General features: G+C 47.6%; 1 protein-coding gene across 1 annotated transcript in view; it reads left to right on the plus strand.

Moving 5' to 3' along the window:
* The window catches only part of UBE2L3 (ubiquitin conjugating enzyme E2 L3), a 97,491-nt gene that overhangs the window by 66,252 nt on the left and 9,485 nt on the right, over positions 1 to 21,754 (plus strand). The window contains exon 3 of the mRNA XM_086942721.1: positions 15,011 to 15,197. Coding sequence (XP_086798847.1) covers positions 15,011 to 15,197 — 187 coding nt within the window. The remainder of the gene's footprint in view (positions 1 to 15,010; positions 15,198 to 21,754) is intronic.

Raw genomic sequence — 21,754 nt, forward strand, 5'->3', positions numbered from 1 at the left:
GCCACACACTATCCCACTACAATCTGCCCCACCACTCTACTCTTCCCTTCTCAACTCTATCACACCCTTCTCAACTCTATTCCACCCTTCTCAACTCCCTTCCAATTTACCCCTCTCAGCTCCATTCCAATCTACCCCCCCTTCCCCACTCTACCCCCTTCCCCACTCTACCCCCTTCCCCACTCTACCCCCTTCCCCACTCTACCCCCTTCCCCACTCGACCCCCTTCCCCACTCGACCCCCTTCCCCACTCGACCCCCTTCCCCACTCGACCCCCTTCCCCACTCGACCCCCTTCCCCACTCCACCCCCTTCCCCACTCCACCCCCTTCCCCACTCCACCCCCTTCCCCACTCCACCCCCTTCCCCACTCCACCCCCTTCCCCACTCGACCCCCTCGACCCTCTTCCCCACTCGACCCCCTTCCCCACTCGACCCCCTTCCCCACTCGACCCCCTTCCCCACTCGACCCCCTTCCCCACTCGACCCCCTTCCCCACTCGACCCCCTTCCCCACTCGACCCCCTTCCCCCCACTCGACCCCCTTCCCCCCACTCGACCCCCTTCCCCACTCGACCCCCTTCCCCACTCGACCCCCTTCCCCCCACTCGACCCCCTTCCCCACTCGACCCCCTTCCCCCCACTCGACCCCCTTCCCCCCACTCGACCCCCTTCCCCCCACTCGACCCCCTTCCCCCCCCTCTGACCCTCTTCCCCCCCCTCTGACCGCCTTCCCCCCCCTCTGACCGCCTTCCCCCCCCTCTGACCGCCTTCCCCCCCCTCTGACCGCCTTCCCCCCCTCTGACCGCCTTCCCCCCCTCTGACCGCCTTCCCCCCCCTCTGACCGCCTTCCCCCCCCTCTGACCGCCTTCCCCCCCCTCTGACCCCCTCGCCCCACTCTGACCCCCTCGCCCCAATCTACCAAACTCCAATATACTACACTCCAGTCTACCCCATTCCTCTCTGCCCAAATCTACTCTACTCTAACCCACATCAGTCTGCCCCCCTCCCCTCCACTCATCTACTCCACCCCAGTCTACCCCACTCATATCTACCCCATTCCATTTTACCCCACTCTACTTCCCCCTTCCCCACCCCACTACAGTCTTCACAACTCCAGTCTATCTCATTTCTCCCTAATCTACTCCATTCCACACTACCCCAATCTGCCCCACTCTAATCTACTCCACCCCCACGCCACTTACTTTTAGCCAGACTGAACAGCAGCCACACTGGTGTGCAACATGGCCAAACACACATTGTCAAAGCCAATAGCACATACATAAACAAGACCTTTTGGCTATGCCAGTGCTCTTTTCATAGGGTCTCGTCAAGTGTTGAAACCTTGATTTCAGTGCTTGATAATTATTGCCATTCATGTTGTGTCCAATTTGCATATAATAACTTTGCTTGTACAGGCAATGTTCTTGCTTTATTAATGACGCACCATAGAAGACCTTTAGACTCTCACAATTTTTTCATTTGTGCTTTTGAGGTTCATCTGGTATTAATAGAGAGCAGCAGAGAAGGTTGCAGATTTCTACCGTCTCTTGGGAGAAACCGTAGAAAGCAAAGTGCATTGGCTAGGTTTGTGGTTCAGTGGCAGCAATGAGAATCAGTCCGTGGCAAAATAAACTAATAGAGCCTGAATCTGCTTCCTGTTAGACCCCTCACATGTTAAAGTTCAATATCAACAACACAAATCCATTACCAATGTTATTGCATCAGGCTGTATGCAGTGAAATGAGTATTTTCCTTTTTTTTCTTTCTATCTTCCAGGTTGGTCGGCTTAATAGATGACGTTTAATAGGTCCCCCCTGACTACAACATTTATCGGTCCTAATCTTGTCCATGTCTGTATTTAAAATAAACTTCCAAATTACAAAAATAACAATTGATGGACCGAATGCTGATCATTCTTAAACATTCTCCCCAGTAAAGAAATCTGTGCCTGAATCAATCGTTTTTTTTTTTGCTCACCAAGCCAATCCAGCCATATGCAAATCAGTTTCGACCCTGCTTCCCATAGGAACAGTCCAGCTGGAACTGAAAGGCCCTCCCTAGACTGGAAACAAGAATTCTGTGACCGGTTTCTGGGTTTCACATGGGATGCAGTGTCAGGACTGATTTGCATAAGACTGGGTCTAGACTCAAATGGCGAGGCATGCAAAAAAAGATACATTTAACCCATATCTGTGATTGAGGATGAATGTTTGATTGGCTCAGCATTCCACCCATCGTCTGTTCTTTTTGCATTTTTCGCCCCTAAGTGGGAAGGGTATGCAAAGATGGGTTTCCCGTGCTCGCTACACCACGAGTTTCAAGCTAGCCAGACTAATGAAGGGTGAAACCCCGAATCTGGTCCCAGGATGCTTGTTTCTGGTCCAGGGAGGGCCTGGCCTGGTAGATTGGGCTTGACTGGCAATGCATACTAGTGTTTCTATTCCTATAGGCACACACTTAACAATTTTTATTTATTTTATTTTGAAAGTTTTATATAGCGCGAACAAGATCTTTGCAGATATCAGAGCGCTTTACAAAGGCAGGGGGTAACAGGAGAGTGCATAACAGGCATTTGGGCATAGCGTAATTGTAGGTAAAAAGTGAGGTACGGTAGATACATGAGGGAGCATAGTCAAACAGGTAAGTCAATAATATAAATAGTGCAAATAAGATGGAGCATAGACAATCGGGTAAGTCGATAATACAAGTAAAACAAATAAGCAAAGGGATCAAACAAGTAGTACAGATCGGTGCAGAGCCAAACAAAAAATAAAAATTAAAAAAAATAGCGCTAGTTAGAGCCAAAGGTGTCGGAGCGCTTTACATAAAAAGAAAGAACATAACCTAGCTTTACGTAGGGTGCATAAAATGAGCAATCAACTAACTTAGCTACCTTGTATGATATTCGACACATAGATTCAAGAGCAGGCCTAAAATGAAGCTGAAGAGTCAGTCAGCAGGAAAGGTGTGATTACAGTATGTGGATTAGTTTAGGACAGCATAGATTTAAGGATTGACTAACATATTCTACAGCTGAAACAGTCAAATAACCAACTGTCACTAACAGTCAAGTCATGGAGAGTGTGAGCTATTAGAGCCTAGGTCAGATGGTGTGCGTAGAAAGGTATTTGTTGACGAGGAGTTTCAGGTCCCTTTTAAAGCATGAGAAGGATAGGTCTCATTCATATCCTGTGTGCATTTCCAGAAATAGAGCGAATGTGGGTGGGTTTCCTTTTCAGTTTTGGAGGAACATAAAGTGAGTTGGAGCTTCTCCGAGTTCTGGTTCTTCCAGCTGTTGTACGTTTGTCTAGATAGTTAGGGAGGGGTGATGCAGGTGGCCCTGTAAATACATCCTCGTTCAGTGGGAAGCCAGTTGGAGGACTTGAGGGCTGGAGTGATGTGTTCAAATCGTTTAACACCAGTTATGAGTCGGACCGCCGTGTTCAGAACTGATCTTGTGTGGGTTGGGGGCCTAGGTGAATTTTCTGGGTCCTGCTGAATATGGTGTTCCCAATGTCAATTTTAGCGAGGACTAGAGATTGTACTACTGACTTTAAATCGACAGGGGGAAATAAAAGGTTTCATTTTCTTGAAGTGTTTTAGTGAGTAAAGTACTCCTTTGGCTGAATTTTTGTTGTGATCCTTAATTGTCAAGTTCTTATCCAGGATGATGCTGAAGGACTTTACTGAGTTGGACAGGATGAGGGAGCAGTTAAGGCCATTCAGGTACTTGAGCCACTCTTGGATTGGTAGGTGGTTACTTTTCGGGGTAAACCGTATTAATTCCATTTTGTTTGGATTCAACTTTAAGTGGTTCGAATTAATCCAAGTTTGTCATTTGGTTAGTGTGGCATTGAGGTGTAGGATGTCACTAGGTGATTTGATTTTGTAGTTGCGTGTCATCAGCATATAGGTGATACTTGACCCCTCCTTGCTTCAGGATAATTTTAAGAGGTTCCACGAAGAGACTGAAGAGGGAATTTGAGAATATAGAGCCTTTAGAACTTTTGTGGGTTTGGAGAAGCAGGAGTTGATTTTAATTTATTGTTAACGGCGTTGAAGGTAAGATGTGAACCATTTAAATACAGTGACATTAATACCAGAGTTTATCTTAACCCCTTCCATGCTCATGACGGAACGGTTCCGTCATGAGCGTCGGTTGGCCTGTGCTCATGACGGAACCGTTCCGTCATGGTTCCGTAGGCCCAATGGAACGTTCAGCACAGTGCAGGAATTTGCGCTGCGCTGAACGGGTTAAGTGTCTCAAGTAGAGCTAAGTGTTTGACAATGTTGAAAGCTGCTGATAAGTCGAGCAGGATGAGTAAACATGCTTCACCTTCATCTAAGGCTCTGTTGATATCAGAGTTGAGAATGGCAGTTTCTGTGCTACAACCCTGTCCGAATCGTGATTGGAAGGTATTAAGGTTGTACTTGTCTATATGTTGGTTACGTTGTTGAAGAACGCACTTGATTTTGGCTAGGAACGGGAGGTTGGAGATAGGTTTGAGGTTGTTGAGATCATTAGGGTCTCCCTTTGGTATTTTTGAGTGTGGGTGTGATTTCTCCTAGTTTGAGGGAGTCTGGTGTGGACCCGGAGGCGAGTATCAGTTGATGATTTTCGTCCAGAACAGGGCAGTGATGTGATTGAGGTTTTGTACTATTGGGGTCGGGAGAAGATCCGTAATGTGGGATGTAGGCTTTAAGTTTGCAATTATATTGAAGACCTCTTTTTCTGTAATGAGTTTGAAGTCTGACCAATTGACATTTTTCAGTTGGGTGAGTTCATGTTTGTCCTTAGTATAATTTTGGTCCTATTGGTCATTAGTAAGCATATTGGGGCATGTTAGGAGGGATGGCGGATAGGTGACTTGGATGAAGGATTGATCAATTTTTGCAACTTTATCGGTGAAGAAGCTGGCAATTTCTTTGCAGCTTTTGTTTGTGGCTGTTATTTCTTCTGGGGTGTGAGGGAGGTTTTTCTTTTGACAATGTTGAAGTGTTTTCTGGGTCTATTCTTGGCGTGGTCAAGTTGGTTGCGAAAAAAAATAGGGTTTTTCTTTAAAAATTTGCTTCTTGTATGACAGCTGTGCAGCTCTAAACAGAGCTAGGTGCATTGTTGAGGGGTTCTGTCTCCAAGCCCTTCCCGCTAGTCTGAGTTGTTGGGTTTCGTTGTTAAGATCAGCGTTGAACCAAGATTGATTTGATAGATCGCGATTGTTTTAGTTTGAGTGAAGCCACTTAATCAAGAACCTCTGTCATCTATATGTTAAAGTGTGCAGTGCGGTAATCGGTGTGATAGGGAAGGACGTTGTAGATGTGCACTAATCCTGGTTTCCAGTTCAGTTAATGGGTCTTGTTTGATGTTCCTGGTCCAGTGCTTTGGTTTATCAGTTAGGGCTGGATAGGGCTAGTTGGGATCAGATGTGTGTGTTGATTTTAAACAATATGAGGTGTTGATCGGACCAGTCAATGGGTGAGATTGATCTAAGTGAGACCTGGTGATTTTTGGTGATAATCGCTTCGAGGGAATCCTTTGTGTGTTGGTTCATTGCAGAGTTATTTAAGATTGTTTATTTCAAGAAAGTCTGTGAGAATCTGGAGTGTGGTTGAAGTCCCAAGAACAGGTCCTTTGCGTCCATTAAGGAGATTTGTATAACTAGGTAGGTTAACTGTTTTGCGTAGAGGGTGCGATCACCAGGAGGGTGGTAGATAGTGTGTAGTTTAATATAAGAGGAGCCCTTGACTTTAAGTTCGACTCAGAGGTACTCAAAAGTGGAATATTCTGCGAGTTTCAATATAGAAAGCTGTATTCATTCTTTGTGAATAGCTAGTCCACCGCCTGTTCTTATAAGTCTGTCATGCCTAATGATGCTGTATCTCGTTGGTATAAGCAGGTCTAGAATGGGGGCAGATTGGCCATTAAGCCAGGCTTCAGTGAGGAAGTGATATTGATTTCATCATTGAGCATAGTTTCGGTGATCTCTGTAACATGTTGATCTGCAGTTGATGAGCATGCATGATGAAGGGCAGGGATTATCATTGCAGAAATGTAATGTTTGAATGTTCGCAATTGAGCAGGTGGTCTGGGTGAGTGGATAGCTCTAGAGATTCTTTTTGTGCCCACTATTACTGGGATTGTGGATGGACGTATGAACCATATTCTGGGGTCGCTAATAAAATCCGCTTCCAGTGCTGATATATGGGAAGAGAGCTCGGTGGGTGTCTGGAACTGAAAACCTAAAGGAGAAGAGGGCCAGGTGGTGCGTTGTAGGGTCATAGGAAAATCTGTGTGGTGCCGATTTGTACCTACCCACGAGAGTGTGAGTGGATTGGCTTGGAGTTTTTGCTCAATTTGTTTCAGGAATTGTGTGAGTGAATCATTGTTGCTACCAGCCTGGAAAGTCAAAGGGAACGTTGCAGGTCCTGGGTCTTAGGAAGGAGAGTACATTCTGCTAAAGCGGTAGTCTGTGTCATTAAGCCTAGAAGCGAAGATGGTTTGACCGTGAAGACTAGGGTCTGCATTGAAAGTGGAGGCTGTTTGAATGAGCGGAGTTGGGGCTTTATTGATCTGGAGGGGAGTGTCTTAAGAAAGTTCAGTAATAGACTATCAGTAGTTTGGGCTCGCTCTGTCTGGCTTATCTGTCAGCCTACCAGCCCTTGGATCTTGCCCCTCAAGTGCGGTTTGAATGTATATTTTGATCTCTCTCCCATGTCTGCTTCCTTCACTCTCCGCTGCTAATCCCCAAATATATTTCAAAACTTTGTATTGCGTATTGTGCTTAACTGTCAGAGTGTAAGTCTATACTTTATGGATGCCTTAATAAAAATAAGAAAGTATAATTTTGCAGCGTGAATCTTTTTGGATTCACTATGCTGTGCATTGTTCCGCGGTCTAATGGTTGGGTCCGGAATCATAGTACTTCTTTTTTTTTTTTTTTTTTGTAGCCTAGGTGGGCGTTGACGTCCCACCTTTTGGTGTACTTCCTGTGATGTCGGCACGCTTCCTACGGAAGCTCCAACCTTTGGGCGCCATCTTCAGATTCCTTTTTCCGCCGTTGGGTCTGGATCGTCACCGAGAGGCTCCAGAGTTTTTGGAGGAAAGAAAAGGAAAAAGACAAATTTTAGACAGAAAAGATTGAAGAAGATACCGAGGAAGGAGATCACCAAGCCGGGACGACAAAGGAGGAGGAGAACTTCGAGATCTTCAACGTCCAACGGAGAATGCACACACAGGGGGCCCCCTGAGTGCAGGAATGGACAAAACACCTTTTTAAATTCTACCGTAACTGCCACCACAAATACGCGCAAAAGGACCAGCACTCTGTCTGCAACCTCTGCTTGCCGGTCGATCACGAGAGTAAGGATTGCAACTCCTGCTCCGCCTTCACCCCGAAGACACTCCGGGTTAGAGAGAGACAGAGGAGAGCCAACTACACCATGCAAGGCAAAGGCCAACCTCCGTCATTTCGGGACCTGGGCCTCTCCGGCGACCAAGAGGACAACATCGCCGAAGGACTAGATGACTACACGGTCATAGAGACCGATAAGAAGGCATCTAAAGAGGTAGGAGAGACATCGACCCCATAACCCCCGACACTCGAAAAACAGAGTCTAAGTCCTCGAAGGGAGCACTGGCGCCGAAAATCTCGACTGCCGCAGCTGCATCCAAGGACAAACAGCCCAGCGGATACTTCGAAAAGGACTCCCAGGCGTCGAAGACCGGCGAAAATCCAAAGTCGTCGAAGCAAGTCTCTGAAAAGGACCGCTCGACTTCGAAGGGTAAGGCCCGAAGGTCGCTTCGACGACTAGGTCGAAAAGGTCGGCCAAAACGCTAGACGCCGAGCATGCCACCGAGTTGGAGAGGTGAAAGATAGGGCTCGATGCCGAAATGGATAACATCCTGCACAGGAAGAGAGAGTTAGATAAAATGAAAAGGTTCACAATTCCGTCAAAACCGCTGCCGCCGACGATCGTCTAAATGGAAGAGGAAGAGGAGTTTGACACCGAAGGGCTGCCGAAAACTCCCAAGCCCCAGGAACACCTAGAGGAAGAGGGCCTATACTACGAGGAGGAAGGCGACGATGACCAGTGAGCAGGTTTCGGCTCAGCATCCTCGACAGCACAGGACCTGGAATGGCAGGACCTCGACTCCGAAAACCCGGAAGATCCTGTGGAGACTTATCCTTCGAAGCCTTCGCCACCAGATGACATTATGGCTTATGGAGTCAAACTGGAGGAGGAAAAACCAAAGGCATGTTTCCTCTTAGAGACCCTGCTCCCCACTGAAACAGTCAGTTCCTCCCCATGCTCCCGAGTGTCATGGACCGAGGGAGGAGTTCAAAAATCCAGCGACCTGCAGGTCTGTCACACCTAGGACGGAGAAAAAATACAAACACTCCTCTCAGGATCCTCCCTTCATCCAGAGATCCGTCACGGCAGACTCCATTATTGCGGCAACAGCCAGGAAGAGGGTGAACGTCCCAACATCAGGCCCACCACCAGACAAAGTAGGATCATAGACTTAACTGGGAGGAAAAATAGAGCGAAATGCAGCGGTGCAATGGTGCATGGCGAACTCCAATGCCCTACTGAACAGACACCAGTACCAGCATTGGGACGAGATGGGACAACTGCTCAAGCGCCTCCCCGATGAATACCAGCAAAGGGCATCACACCTGGTGGAGGAAGGAAAAAATATAACAAATGCTTGCCTGAAAACAGCCTTGGATGGAGCTAACACATCAAGCAGACTTATGATGATAGGAATCAGAGAGAAGGCATGAATGGCTCAGTATCTCCGGCTTAAGCCGGAAGTACAGAACAACATTCTGAGCACTCCTTTCAATGGAGAAACACTGTTCGGGGCACCGGTAGATGAGAAAATCACCCAGCTCAAGAAAGAAAAAAAACTGCAAGGTCCATGGGAGCCTTACAATTCAGAGGGATGAGAAGGGGTACCCTGACACGGAGACCAAACGGAAGGGAAGGAAACCAGCCGGGAATGTCACACCAGACATTCCAGCAGACACACTAAAGCGACGACCGCAACAGGGACAGCAAAAGCAAACCCGGCAGTACCAGCCTCGGGCCAGTCCTATCGCGGGAGGGTGAATGGACGAGGGCAAACATGAAGAGGGGGCCAACAACCCACCTCAAAGTGACTGTCACGCAAAGAGTGCCCACCCACACAACCCCTCAGAGGGTGAAGCACAACAAGGTCAACAAGAGGGGGTTACACAGACCAAACTTCGACGAACATGTAACACCAGTAGGAGGCAGGCTAAGACACTTCTTCCAGGAGTGGAAGAAGATAACTACAGACAAATGGATACTCAACATCATACAGTTCGGATACTGCATAGAACTGGAAAAGAAACTACCAAACAGAAAACCAAAAAGGAAGGCGCATTCAGGAAAAGAAATGGCTCTACTCCTAGAGGAATCACAAGAACTCCTCCGAAAGGAGGCCATCGAGCCAGCTCCATTCAGAGAAAGGAACAAGGGAGTGTACTCAAACTATTTCTTAGTACCAAAAGCGGACGAAACGCTAAGACCCATCCTGGATCTAAGGTTCCTAAACAAATACATAAAGACACAAACGTTCAAAATGACATCCCTACAAGAGGTCATTCCTCAGATAAGGGACGGAGACTTCATGCCCACCATAGACCTCAAAGATGCCTACCTGCACATTCCCATGAACAGTCAGCACAAAAATCTACTAAGATTTACCGTCACCAAAGAACACTACCAGTTCACAGCCTTAGCCTTCGGACTAAAGTCCGCACCATGTATGTTCACAAAATGTCTCTCAGCCGTGGCACCGTACCTGCGCCTGGAAGGGATTCATGTATACCCTTAACTTGACGACTGGCTAATAAAAGCAAGTTCACATAGGACATGCAAGGAACACGCATGGCGAGTCACAGAAACACTGACAGACCTGGGATTCTCCATGCACTGTGGGAAATCCTCAATGGAACCAGAGAAAGTGAAGGTCTTCCTGGGTGCACAGATCAACACCATACAGCGCAAGGTGTTCCCCAGCGACAAGAGAACACTGGCCCTGCTGAAGGAGACACACCACTACCAGAAGGGGCGAGCTCTGATAGTGAGGACAGCGAGGAAGATCATGGGGATTGATGGCCTCCTCCATACACCTGGTATCCAATCTACGGCTCCACATGAGACCATTCCAGGAATGGCTGCAACAACAGTGGTCACAAGCTACAGGAAGTTGGGAAGATCTAGTGGTTGTAACGCACGCAGAGCAGGAGGAGATTACGTGGTGGAACAGGGACAACATAACAAAAGGGGGAAGCCTTTAACACCACCAAACCCAACGGTGACCATCACCACAGACTCATCCCAGATGGGATGGGGAGCACACATGAACAAACTCAAAGTGAGGGGTCTGTGGACTCCAGCAGATGCAGTCAGACACATCAACTACCAGGAACTGAAGACCGTGTTCCTCGCCCTGAAGGCATTCCAGAAACAACTGTACAACCAGAGTATTGATACAAACAGAAAACACAACAACGATGTTCTACATCAACAAACAGGGAGGAACACAATCGGTCGCACTATCCAACCTAGCACAGGAAATATGGAGATGGGTCATCCTACTCAAAATAGACCTGCTAGCCATACACCTACCAGGGAAGGACAATGTGGAAGCAGACTGGCTCAGCAGACAGACTTCAGCATCCCACGAGTAGGAACTCAGTGCACAGGAAGCGCAAAGGCTATTCAGGAGGTGGGGAACACCGACGATAGACCTATTTGCAACACACCAGAATTCAAAATGCCGATACTTCACATCCAGGCAACCAGGGGAACGATCCCAGGGGAATGCCCTATGGATAAGCTGGTCGAAAACATTTGCCTACGCTTTTCCCCCGATACCACTGATACACAGGGTGCTCAACAAGTGCAGAACCAGCAACATGACACTGATCCTGGTGGCACCGCAGTGGGCAAGACAGACCTGGTACTCACAAATAATGGAAATGGCGCAGGGACCACCCCACAAGTTCAGGAAAAGAAAAGACTTCCACTCCATGCAAAACGGAGAAGTACTACACACAGAACCAGGGAGCCTCAGCCTAGCGGCATGGCTCCTGAAGACATAGTTTGCACTTCCAAAAAATCAATTGGGGAAGTGTAGAGGAGATGATAGAATCACCCTCCTGAGCTAGACTTGTAAACAATGGGATTCTATCATTGTGAGTGGTGACTAATTTTATATGATTTTGTATATTTCTCTAAACTTGTGAATACACAGCAATGTGAAAATTAGGCCTCTCTCCGGGTGGCAGAATGAGGGCACTGTGTGTTTAGGGACCTATTTATGTGAATGGTAGTGTAAAAAAGGGGTAAAAATTCGACAAAGTAGACCACACTTGTAATTCTACTTACTAACCCCCTTTTAATGTTCCCAGCTTGCGAAACCATTAAAGTTAATTTTTTCGACTAGCCAGGGAATTTTTTACCCCTTTTTTACACTACCATTCACGTAAATAGATCCCTACACTCCCTAACACATATCACTATCCTCATCACATCACATAGCCTATTGTCAAAAATATAAGTGCCCCCGCGTCACTCGTAGGTCGAAGCACGCCCCGCCCCGTAGAGGGACGGGAAGACCCCAATGATGGGAGAATGACACTATCTGATTCATAGTGTGTGAGGGGTATTATAAAAAACACAGTGCCCTCATTCTGCCATCCGCAGAGAGGCCTAATTTTCACATTGCAGTGTATTCACGAGTTTAGAGAAATATACAAAATCATATAAAATTAGTCACCACTCACATTGATGGAAGCCCATTGTTTACAAGACATAGTTTGCACACCTAAGGTTACCTGAGAGCACCCTGCTGGTGCTACGAGAGGCAAGGAGACCTCCCACACAGAGGTGCTATGTGGCAAAATGAAAGAGGTTCACGCAATGGTGCAGCAAGAAGATGACCAGGGAATCAGCGGTGCTAAGCTATCTCACGCACCTGCTGAAAGCAAAACTAAGTTCATCCTCGCTAGGAGTACACCTAGCAGCGATAGTAGCCTACACAAGAGAGACAGGAAAGAGCTTCTTTACATCACAAGTAGTAAAGTGATTCCTGGAAGGGGCAAAAAGGATTGCACCACCAAAGGATAGAATAATCAGTACAACATAAAATGCAGCATTGATAATAATAATGCATATAGGACAAATGTGATGTAAGGAATTCGCAAAAAAAAGGGGGAAAAGCAAATCAAATAGCCGATGCGACACGGATAAACATCAGGAATAAGCATCCAATGGTAGCAGTAACATAAAACAGCACATAAAGAGAGAAACATATCTTCAATGAATGAAACATTGTAAATGGCATCATAATAATTGCACCAGAAGGCAGAAGGAGGTTCATTAATGCAGTCATACATTACAAAACAGGTGATCAACCAATCCCCTCGGGGACAATACCACTTGACAATTGCGACTCTTGGGCAGTTTGCTGTTTAGCAATATAGTCCCTGTACGGGCCCCAGATGTCAACTGGTCGTGACGGACTAGGGATTAGAGTGGAATACTCTTCGCAGTTGACATTGCAGAATGCTAAGCTCCGGAGCCAAGCCTGAAGAGAGGGAAAACTCTACTGCCCTACAATAAAGCAATCTCTCGTTTAGTTAATAGAAATCCCAGAGCTGCAAGTTTTCTAACTTTCAGGGGGAAATTGACCACATACCCGAGCAGCGCAATGTCAGGGGGGTGAGTCAAGTGCATGGACAGTATGTCACCAAGTGTAGAGTGGACCAGGGACCAGTATTGGTGTATCCTGGGACATGTTCAGGCTAGGTGGGCAAAGTCCGCAAACGGTGCAAAGCACTTCCGGCAGTGATGGGGTCTGCACCGGCATGAAACCTTAATTTAGTCCTAACAGAGCTTATGAAAGCGCCCTTTCAACCCGCCATAAGGCCTCCCTACAAATGCGGACGATGAAGATAGCCTTTCTGGTGGCAATCACCTCAGTGCGCAGGGTAAGCGAGCTGCAAGCGCTAACACTGCAAGAACCCTACATTTGAATTCACAATGATAGGGTGGTAATGAGAACTGACCCACACTTTATGCCAAAGTGGTGTCTAGGTTCCACATGAACCAGACAGTACAAATACCAAGCTTCTTTCAGAAACCATCCACAAGCGCAGAGAGGGCACTGCACACTCTGGACGCTAGAAGAACAGTAATGCATTACATAGAAAGAACTAAGGAGCACAGGAAAACAAAGCAGTTCTTTGTGTCCTTCGCAAGCAGTTTCCTGGGTAGACCAGTAACAAAGGGAACCATTGCACGATGGATCGCACAAACTATACAGTGCTGCCACAAACGGGCAGGCCAAGAACTAGCAGAGGGGGCACAAGCCCACTCTACCAGGAAGAAGGGAGCAACAAGGTGGCTAACACACCCATTCAAGATATATGCCTGGCGGCAACATGGGCTTCAATGCACACGTTCACTAAGCACTACTGTGTGGATATACAAATGAACAAGGAAGCACAAGTAGGATAGAAGATGCTTCAACATTTACTCAATAACCAACGCTCGTCTTCCACCCAGCTGCCACAAACTTAACAAACCGCTACAAAGTCTATGCACAGCATAGTGAATCCAAAAAGATTCACGCCGCAAAACTAATAGTTTCTTACTTGGTGTAGTTTTGCAGCTTGAAGATCTTTCTGGATTCACTAGCGAACCCACCCACCTCCGCCAGAAAGATGAGGCAGGAGAAGGAGGTGGAAATAAAAAGGACAATATACAAACAGACGCCTTAAAAGACAAAGCGGTAAAATCATTTACTTGGAGGGAAAACTAAAGAACATTGCCAAAGGATTCACAAACAGAACACAAAAAACAAGAAAAAAGAATCCGAAGGTGGCGCCCAAAGGTGGGAGCTTCCGCAGGAAGGGTGCCGACGTTACAGGACGTCGACGCCCACCTGGGCTACAAAAAGAAAAGTCTACGATTCCGGACCCAACCAGTAGTCCGCGGAATAATGCACAGCATAGTGAATCCAGAAAGATCTTCAAGCTGGAAAACTACACCGACAGGTAAACTATTCGTTCTGTCACTCTGATCATCTGTAAAGTATGTTTTGGTGCTAGATACAAACGGAAAATGTCTGCAGTGGTAAGTGCAAAAACAGTAGTAAGTTCTTCCTGGATGGGAAGCATAGTTGTGGTAGAAAGAAAGTTGTCGTTCACACTAAATTGACTTACGTGTGTAAATATGAAAATGGAAAGGGAAGTCCAGTGAATTTCGGATACAAAACAGTAGCATCTGTGGGTTTATTAAGCTGAGATGTTTGGTACTAAACCTACCAGTTTTCAGTAAAGCCATCATGGAGCTGTAGAGTTTGTAATGACAAACGCCCAGCCCATGTACTCAAAGTTGCTTCACTGCACTTACCATGTTTGTGAATAGCACACACTGTAGTGACATATTGCTCATGCAGCTATGCCCTCACCTGTGATATGGCGCACTCTGCCTTAAGCTGTAAGGCCTGCTAAAGAGGTGACTGGCCCATTCCACAGGCAGTGTTGTGTACCATGTCGACTCTTTAGTTTGGTCTGCACCAAAGCATGCAGCCTGCAATGGCAGTTTGTGGGTGTTAAGGTAAGGGTTCTCTGAGGGTGGCATAATACATGATGCAGCCCTCAGAGGCCCTCTCTGGTCACAATGCCCTTGGTACCATGGATACCTTTCACAAAGAACGTACATTTGGCCCAGAGGTATGGAAAGAAAGGAATAGTTTGGGAAAGAACACAGGTGCTAGGGCCTGGTTAGCAAGGTCCCAGCGCACAGTCCAGTTGGTATCGGGCAAAACGTTAAGGGGTAACCATGCAAAAAGGAACACTTTCCTACACCATTACTGCATTATTAATAACTATATTGCACTTGGTTATAAATCAGAATTTGAGGCCCTCCTGGTGTGTAATTATGCTACCTGCTTTTTCTCCCTTGCAGGACAACCCTCCATATGACAAAGGAGCCTTCAGGATTGAAATCAACTTTCCAGCAGAGTACCCATTCAAACCACCTAAGATCAATTTTAAGACAAAAATCTACCACCCAAATATCGATGAAAAAGGCCAGGTTTGCCTACCAGTAATTAGTGCAGAAAACTGGAAGCCAGCTACCAAAACTGATCAAGGTAAGCCATAGAATGCTAGTCTACTTTGGAACCTATCTTTCTTGGTTTGTATTAAAGATGGTGATTTCTCTGTTCTTATTCCTCAGTCTTCAGTAAAATACACATTTTAACACATTGATGTTTCTGTAGGAGAGATGGAATATTTTACGGTGGTATTTTACATTGTTGATTTGGAGCTAGACCTGTACCTTTATTCGTGCATTTAGAGTTAGAGAATAATTTTAAGAATTGATCCATATCCCTTTCCAGTTATGTCTTTATTGCCTGGAGAATAAATTAAATGGGTTGTCTTCTAGAGCATTTTCCTTTGACGGGAACTAGAATGGCATTGGTGGACTTAAAGCAAACTTCTGCCAAATAATGGGGGTTATATAATGTATACCAAATGCTAGGCACAACTGTTAATTTTCAGGCCTCAATGGAATTTTCTAAAGTTTGGAATGCAGTTCCCATCACTCTTTGAGACAAGGGGTGGACCCTGATAAATGCCTGTATTTCCTCCTGAATCCATTAGTCTTTTGCCTGGCAGATCAAGAAACCGGTCTTGGTTGTCTTGTTAGAAAATATAGTGACATCCATTTTGTAAAGTGGTTGTGCATCTCCTTATGTGGTGTGGGTAGTCTTTTTCAGTTGCTTAACGAAACTTGAGGGGGCCCCCCTGCAAACTACATGGAGGGGGCCCCCCTCCCATCCTCCGTACCAGTCTAGAGCTCAGGCCAGCGACCCGCCATACTGCAGGGATGCGGGGCAATTGTTACGCCACTGTCCCCAATCCAGCCATAATAAGTAACGCTGGATGGTGGAGTTAAAGGTTGGGCGTAGTCTGCCAGCAGGCTATCATAGGTGGTGGTCCGTTCATTACAGGGTCCATGCCATCAGTACGCCAGGGAAGTTTGCCCAATTTTAGGTGGGTTTCCTGATGCAGACTCCTGCCATGATATACAAAATCGGGCCCACTCATCGTTCAGTTTTGACAAAAGTGCATCCACTGCTCCTTCTCGTTTCCGTTTTAAAACATTAGACAAAGCGACAATGCAGTATTTCAAAAGCAGATGTAACTACAAAGAGCACATTTTGATAATACATTATTATTAGTAGACAATAGCAATCTTAAGAGGCATTGCATAGCTTCATACACACTTTGACCCAAATTCCATCAGTCTCTCTCTCTCTGTCTGTCAGTCAGTCTCTCTATCTCTTTCAGTCAGTCAGTCTCTCTCTGTCAGTCAGTCTCTCTCTGTAAGTCTCTCTCTGTTTTTTAGTCTCTCTCTCTCTCTCTGTCAGTCTCTGTCAGTCAGTCTCTCTCTGTCAGTCTGTCTTTCTGTCAGCCAGTCTCTCCCTTTCTGTCAGTCAGTCTCTCAGACAATTTCTCTCTGCCAGTCTCTGTCAGTCAGTCTCTCTCTCTCTCTCTCTCTCTCTCTCTCTCTGTATCTCTCTCTGTCAGCCAGTCTCTCTCTCGCAGTCTGTCTCTCTCTCTCTGTCATTCTCTCTCTCTGTCAGTCAGTCTCCCTACCTCTGTCAGTCTCTCTCTCTGTCAGTCTCTGTCAGTCTCTCTGTCAGTATCTCTCTACCTCACTCAGTCAGTCCCTGTCAGTAAGTCAGTCTCTCTCTGTCAGTCTCTCTCTTCTCTCTCTGTTTCTCTCTGCCTCTCTGTCAGTCTTCCAGACAGTCTCTCTCCTCTGTCAGTCTCTCAGTAAGTCATTCTCTCTCAGTGAGTCTCTCTCTGTCAGTGACTCTGTCAGCCAGTCTCTCTCTCCCTCTCTCTCTCCCTCTCTCTCTCCCTCTCTCTCTCCCTCTCTCTCTCTCTCTCTCTCTCTCTCTCTCTCTCTCTCCCTCTCTCTCTCTCCCTCTCTCTCTCTGTGTCGGTCAGTCTCTCTTTCTCTGTCAATCTCAGTCTCTCTGCCAGTCAGTCTCTCTCTCTGTCAGCCAGTCTCTCAGTCTCTCTCTCTACTAGTCTCTCTGAGTCGGTCAGTCTTTCTCAGTCAATCATTCCCTCTCTCTGTCAGTCTTCCAGACAGTCTCTCTCTCCCTCTGTCAGTCTCTCTGTCATTCTCTCTCTCTCTCGCAGTCAGCCAGTCTCTCTCAGTGAGTCTCTCTCTCTCTGTCAGTCTCTCTCTCTGTCAGTCTCTCTCTCTGTCAGTCTCTCTCTCTGTCAGTCTCTCTCTCTGTCAGTCTCTCTCTCTGTCAGTCTCTCTCTCTGTCAGTCTCTCTCTCTGTCAGTCTCTCTCTCTCTCTGTCAGTCTCTCTCTCTGTCAGTCAGTCTCTCTCTCTGTCAGTCAGTCTCTCTCTCTGTCAGTCAGTCTCTCTCTCTGTCAGTCAGTCTCTCTCTGTCAGTCAGTCTCTCACTCTCAGCCAGTCTCTCTCTGTTGATCAGTCTCTCTTTCTCTGCCAGTCTCTCTCTCTCTGTCAGTCAGTCAGCCACTCTGTCAGTCGGTCTCTCTCTCTCGCTCTCTCTGTCTCTCTCACAGTCAGTCTCTCTATATCAGTCAGCCTCTGCCTCTCTGTCAGTCTCTCTCTCTGTCAGTCTCTCTCTGTCAGTCAGTCAGTCTCTCTCTGTAAGTCTCTCTCTGTTTTTTAGTCTCTCTCTCTCTCTGTCAGTCTCTCTGTCAGTCAGTCTCTCTCAGTCAGTCTGTCTTTCTGTCAGCCAGTCTCTCCCTTTCTGTCAGTCAGTCTCTCAGACAATTTCTCTCTGCCAGTCTCTCTGTCAGTCAGTCTCTCTGTATCTCTCTCTGTCAGCCAGTCTCTCTCTCGCAGTCTGTCTCTCTCTCTCTCTGTCATTCTCTCTCTCTGTCAGTCAGTCTCCCTCCCTCAGTCTCTCTCTCTGTCAGTCAGTCTCTGTCAGTATCTCTCTACCTCACTCAGTCAGTCCCTGTCAGTAAGTCAGTCTCTCTCTCTCTGTCACTCTCTCTTCTCTCTCTGTTTCTCTCTGTCTCTGTCAGTCTTCCAGACAGTCTCTCTCTCCTCTGTCAGTCTCTCAGTAAGTCATTCTCTCTCTGTCATCCAGTCTCTCTCAGTGAGTCTCTCTGTCAGCCAGTCTCTCTCTCTCTCTCTCTCTCTCTCTCTCTCTCTCTGTCGGTCAGTCTCTCTTTCTCTGTCAATCTCCCAGTCTCTCTGCCAGTCAGTCTCTCTGTCAGTCAGTCTCTCAGTCTCTCTCTCTACTAGTCTCTCTCTCTACTAGACTCTCTCTGAGTCAGTCAGTCTTTCTCAGTCAATCATTCCCTCTCTCTGTCAGTCTTCCAGACAGTCTCTCTCTCCCTCTGTCAGTCTCTGTCATTCTCTCTCTCTCGCAGTCAGCCAGTCTCTCTCAGTGAGTCTCTCTCTCTCTGTCAGTCTATCTCTCTGTCAGTCTATCTCTCTGTCAGTCTATCTCTCTGTCAGTCTATCTCTCTGTCAGTCTATCTCTCTGTCAGTCTATCTCTCTGTCAGTCTATCTCTCTGTCAGTCTCTCTCTCTGTCAGTCTCTCTCTCGGTCAGTCTCTCTCTCGGTCAGTCTCTCTCTCGGTCAGTCAGTCTCTCTCGGTCAGTCAGTCTCTCTCTGTTGATCAGTCTCTCTTTCTCTACCAGTCTCTCTATCTCTGTCAGTCAGTCAGCCACTCTGTCAGTCGGTCTCTCTCTCTCTCGCTCTCTGTCAGTCTCTCTGTCAGTCTCTCTCACAGTCAGTCTCTCTATATCAGTCAGTCAGCCTCTGCCTCTCTCTGTCAGTCTCTCTGTCTGTCAGTCTCTTTCTCTGTCAGTCTCTCTCTGTCAGTCTCTCTCTGTCAGTCTCTCTCTCTGTCAGTCTCTCTCTCTGTCAGTCTCTCTCTCTGTCAGTCTCTCTCTCTGTCAGTCTCTCTCTCTGTCAGTCTCTCTCTCTGTCAGTCTCTCTCTCTGTCAGTCTCTCTCTCTCGCTGTCAGTCTCTCTCTCTCGCTGTCAGTCTCTCTCGCTGTCAGTCTCTCTCGCTGTCAGTCTCTCTCGCTGTCAGTCTCTCTCGCTGTCAGTCTCTCTCTCGCTGTCAGTCTCTCTCTCGCTGTCAGTCTCTCTCGCTGTCAGTCTCTCTCGCTGTCAGTCTCTCTGTCAGTCTCTCTCTCTGTCAGTATCTCTCTCTGTCAGTCTTTCTCTGTCAGTCTCTCTCTGTCAGTCTCTCTCTGTCAGTCTCTCTCTCTGTCAGTATCTCTCTCTGTCAGCCAGTCTCTCTCTCCCTCTCTCTCTCTCCACTCTTTCCACTCTCTCTCCACTGTCTCCCTCCACTCTCTCGCCACTGTCTCTCTTTCCACTCTCTCCCCAACTTCTCCACTCTCTCTCCACTGTCTCTCTCTCGTTCCACTCTCTCCACTCTCGCCCTCTACTCTCTCTCTCCACTCGCTCTCCACTCTCTCGCTCTCCACTGTCTCTTTCCAATCTCTCTACTGTCTCCCTCCATTCTCTCTCTCCATTCTCTCTCTCCACTCTCCACTCTGTCGCCACTCTCTCCAATCTCTCCAATCTCTCCAATCTCTCCACTCTCTCCCTCCACTCTCTCCCTCCACTCTCTCCCTCCACTCTCTCCCTCCACTCTCTCCCTCCACTCTCTCTCTACTCTCTCTCTACTCTCTCTCTACTCTCTCTCTACTCTCTCTCCACTCTCTCTCCACTCTCCCTCCACTCTCCCTCCACTCTCGGCTCTCGCTCTCTCTCCGCTCTCGGCTCTCGCTCTCTCTCCGCTCTCGCTCTCTCTCCACTCTTGCTCTCTCTCCGCTCTCGCTCTCTCTCCACTCTCGCTCTCCTCACTCTCGCCTTTCTCTCCACTCTCGCCTCTCTCTCCACTCTCTCCACTCTCTCTCTCCATTCTCTCTCTCCACTCTCTCTCTCCACTCTCCACTCTCTCTCTCCACTCTCTCTCTCCACTCTCTCTCTCCACTCTCTCTCTCTCCACTCTCTCTCTCTCCACTCTCTCTCTCTCCACTCTCTCTCTCTCCACTCTCTCTCTCTCCACTCTCTCTCTCTCCACTCTCTCTCTCTCCACTCTCTCTCTCTCTCCACTCTCTCCACTCTCTCTCTCTCCACTCTCTCTCTCTCCACTCTCTCTCTCTCCACTCTCTCTCTCTCCACTCTCTCTCTCTCCACTCTCTCTCTCTCCACTCTCTCTCTCTCCACTCTCTCTCTCTCCACTCTCTCTCTCCACTCTCTCTCTCCACTCTCTCCACTCTCTTGCCTCTCTCTCCACTCTCTTGCCTCTCTCTCTACTCTCTCGCCTCTCTCTCTACTCTCTTGCCTCTCTCTCTACTCTCTTGCCTCTCTCTCTACTCTTTCCAATCTCTCCACTCTTTCAACTCTCTTGCCTCTCTCTACTCTCTCTTTCCAACTTCTCCACTCTTTCAACTCTCTCTCTCCAATTTCTTCACTCTCTCCACTCTCTCTCCAATTTCTTCACTCTCTGTCTCCACTCTCTCTCTCTCTCTCTTTCCATTCCCTTTCTCCACTCTCTCTCTCCAAGCTGTCCACTCTCTCGCTCTCCACTGTCTGTTGGGACAGCAAACAAGGTGTATTGCTCTACCGTGGCACATTACTTTAAATAAGTCCAAATAAGACTATCAAGACCCAAGACGTCTTCAACAAATATAGCGATTTTTGCCATAAGACTCACTCAACCCTCTTTGCAGCGCAGCACCCTTTCCTTGTTATCGGTCCTTGTTGAGAGTTACTTGTGTCAACGAATATATAAGAAGGTGGGAACAAGCGCCCGACCCCAGGCATCCAGGACAGTCACCCACCTTCACACTATAATGTCCCCGCCTCTCATCTGCAACCAGAGCAACACAAACACAACTTGGCACACTGAGCTCAATTACTAAGCACGCCTGACTGAGGGCAGACGCAAAGTAGTGTGCCTTCTAACAAGTGTGCTCTTACCTGAGGGCACCATATTGCTGCCTTGTCCCTTCTCACATTGGCATTGCCCTGGAGAATGCTATCTCTGCCCCTGCCCCCCTCCCCCACACCCCACCCCTATCCTCTTTCCAGCTCGTGGCTCTGACTCTGACTGTAGAGGAACAATGTAAGTTGAAACATTGTGTTGGAGGCATATGGGCTGCAGATGGTACATTTATGAACAGATCGCCATCTGGTGTTGGGCTCGGATGATTGCCTTTGTTTTTCTCTTGGAGAAGTGTTTTGTCGTCACGAGACTGGTGACTCCTCCTTTGGGTGCTAGTGCGCATGGGCACCTGCTCCTTCCTTAGATTGTTTTTTTCCGCCATCGGGTTCGGATGAGGATTGAAGCGCTCCGGATCGACTTCGAGGAAAAAGTGATATTTCGGAGCGTATTCCCTTTCCAATTCGACGGTATTGTTATCTAACGCGATTTACTTTCCATTCCGACGCGTTTGACTCCAACAATAAACATTTTCTTCTACGTCGACGATACCGGGAGGCCTTTCTCGACGTAGTCCAGCCCGGAGTCCATGGAAAGGACTCCATTTAAGAGATGTCCAACGTGTGGTGCTAAGTTCCCACACAAGGACCTACACGAGGTGTGCAACATCTGCCTATCGCCTGAACACAAATCCAGGGACTGCGAAGCCTGCGCAGCATTCTCCTC

Source organism: Lissotriton vulgaris, chromosome 11 (assembly GCF_964263255.1).
Source record: "Lissotriton vulgaris chromosome 11, aLisVul1.2, whole genome shotgun sequence".
Lineage (NCBI taxonomy): Eukaryota > Metazoa > Chordata > Amphibia > Caudata > Salamandridae > Lissotriton > Lissotriton vulgaris.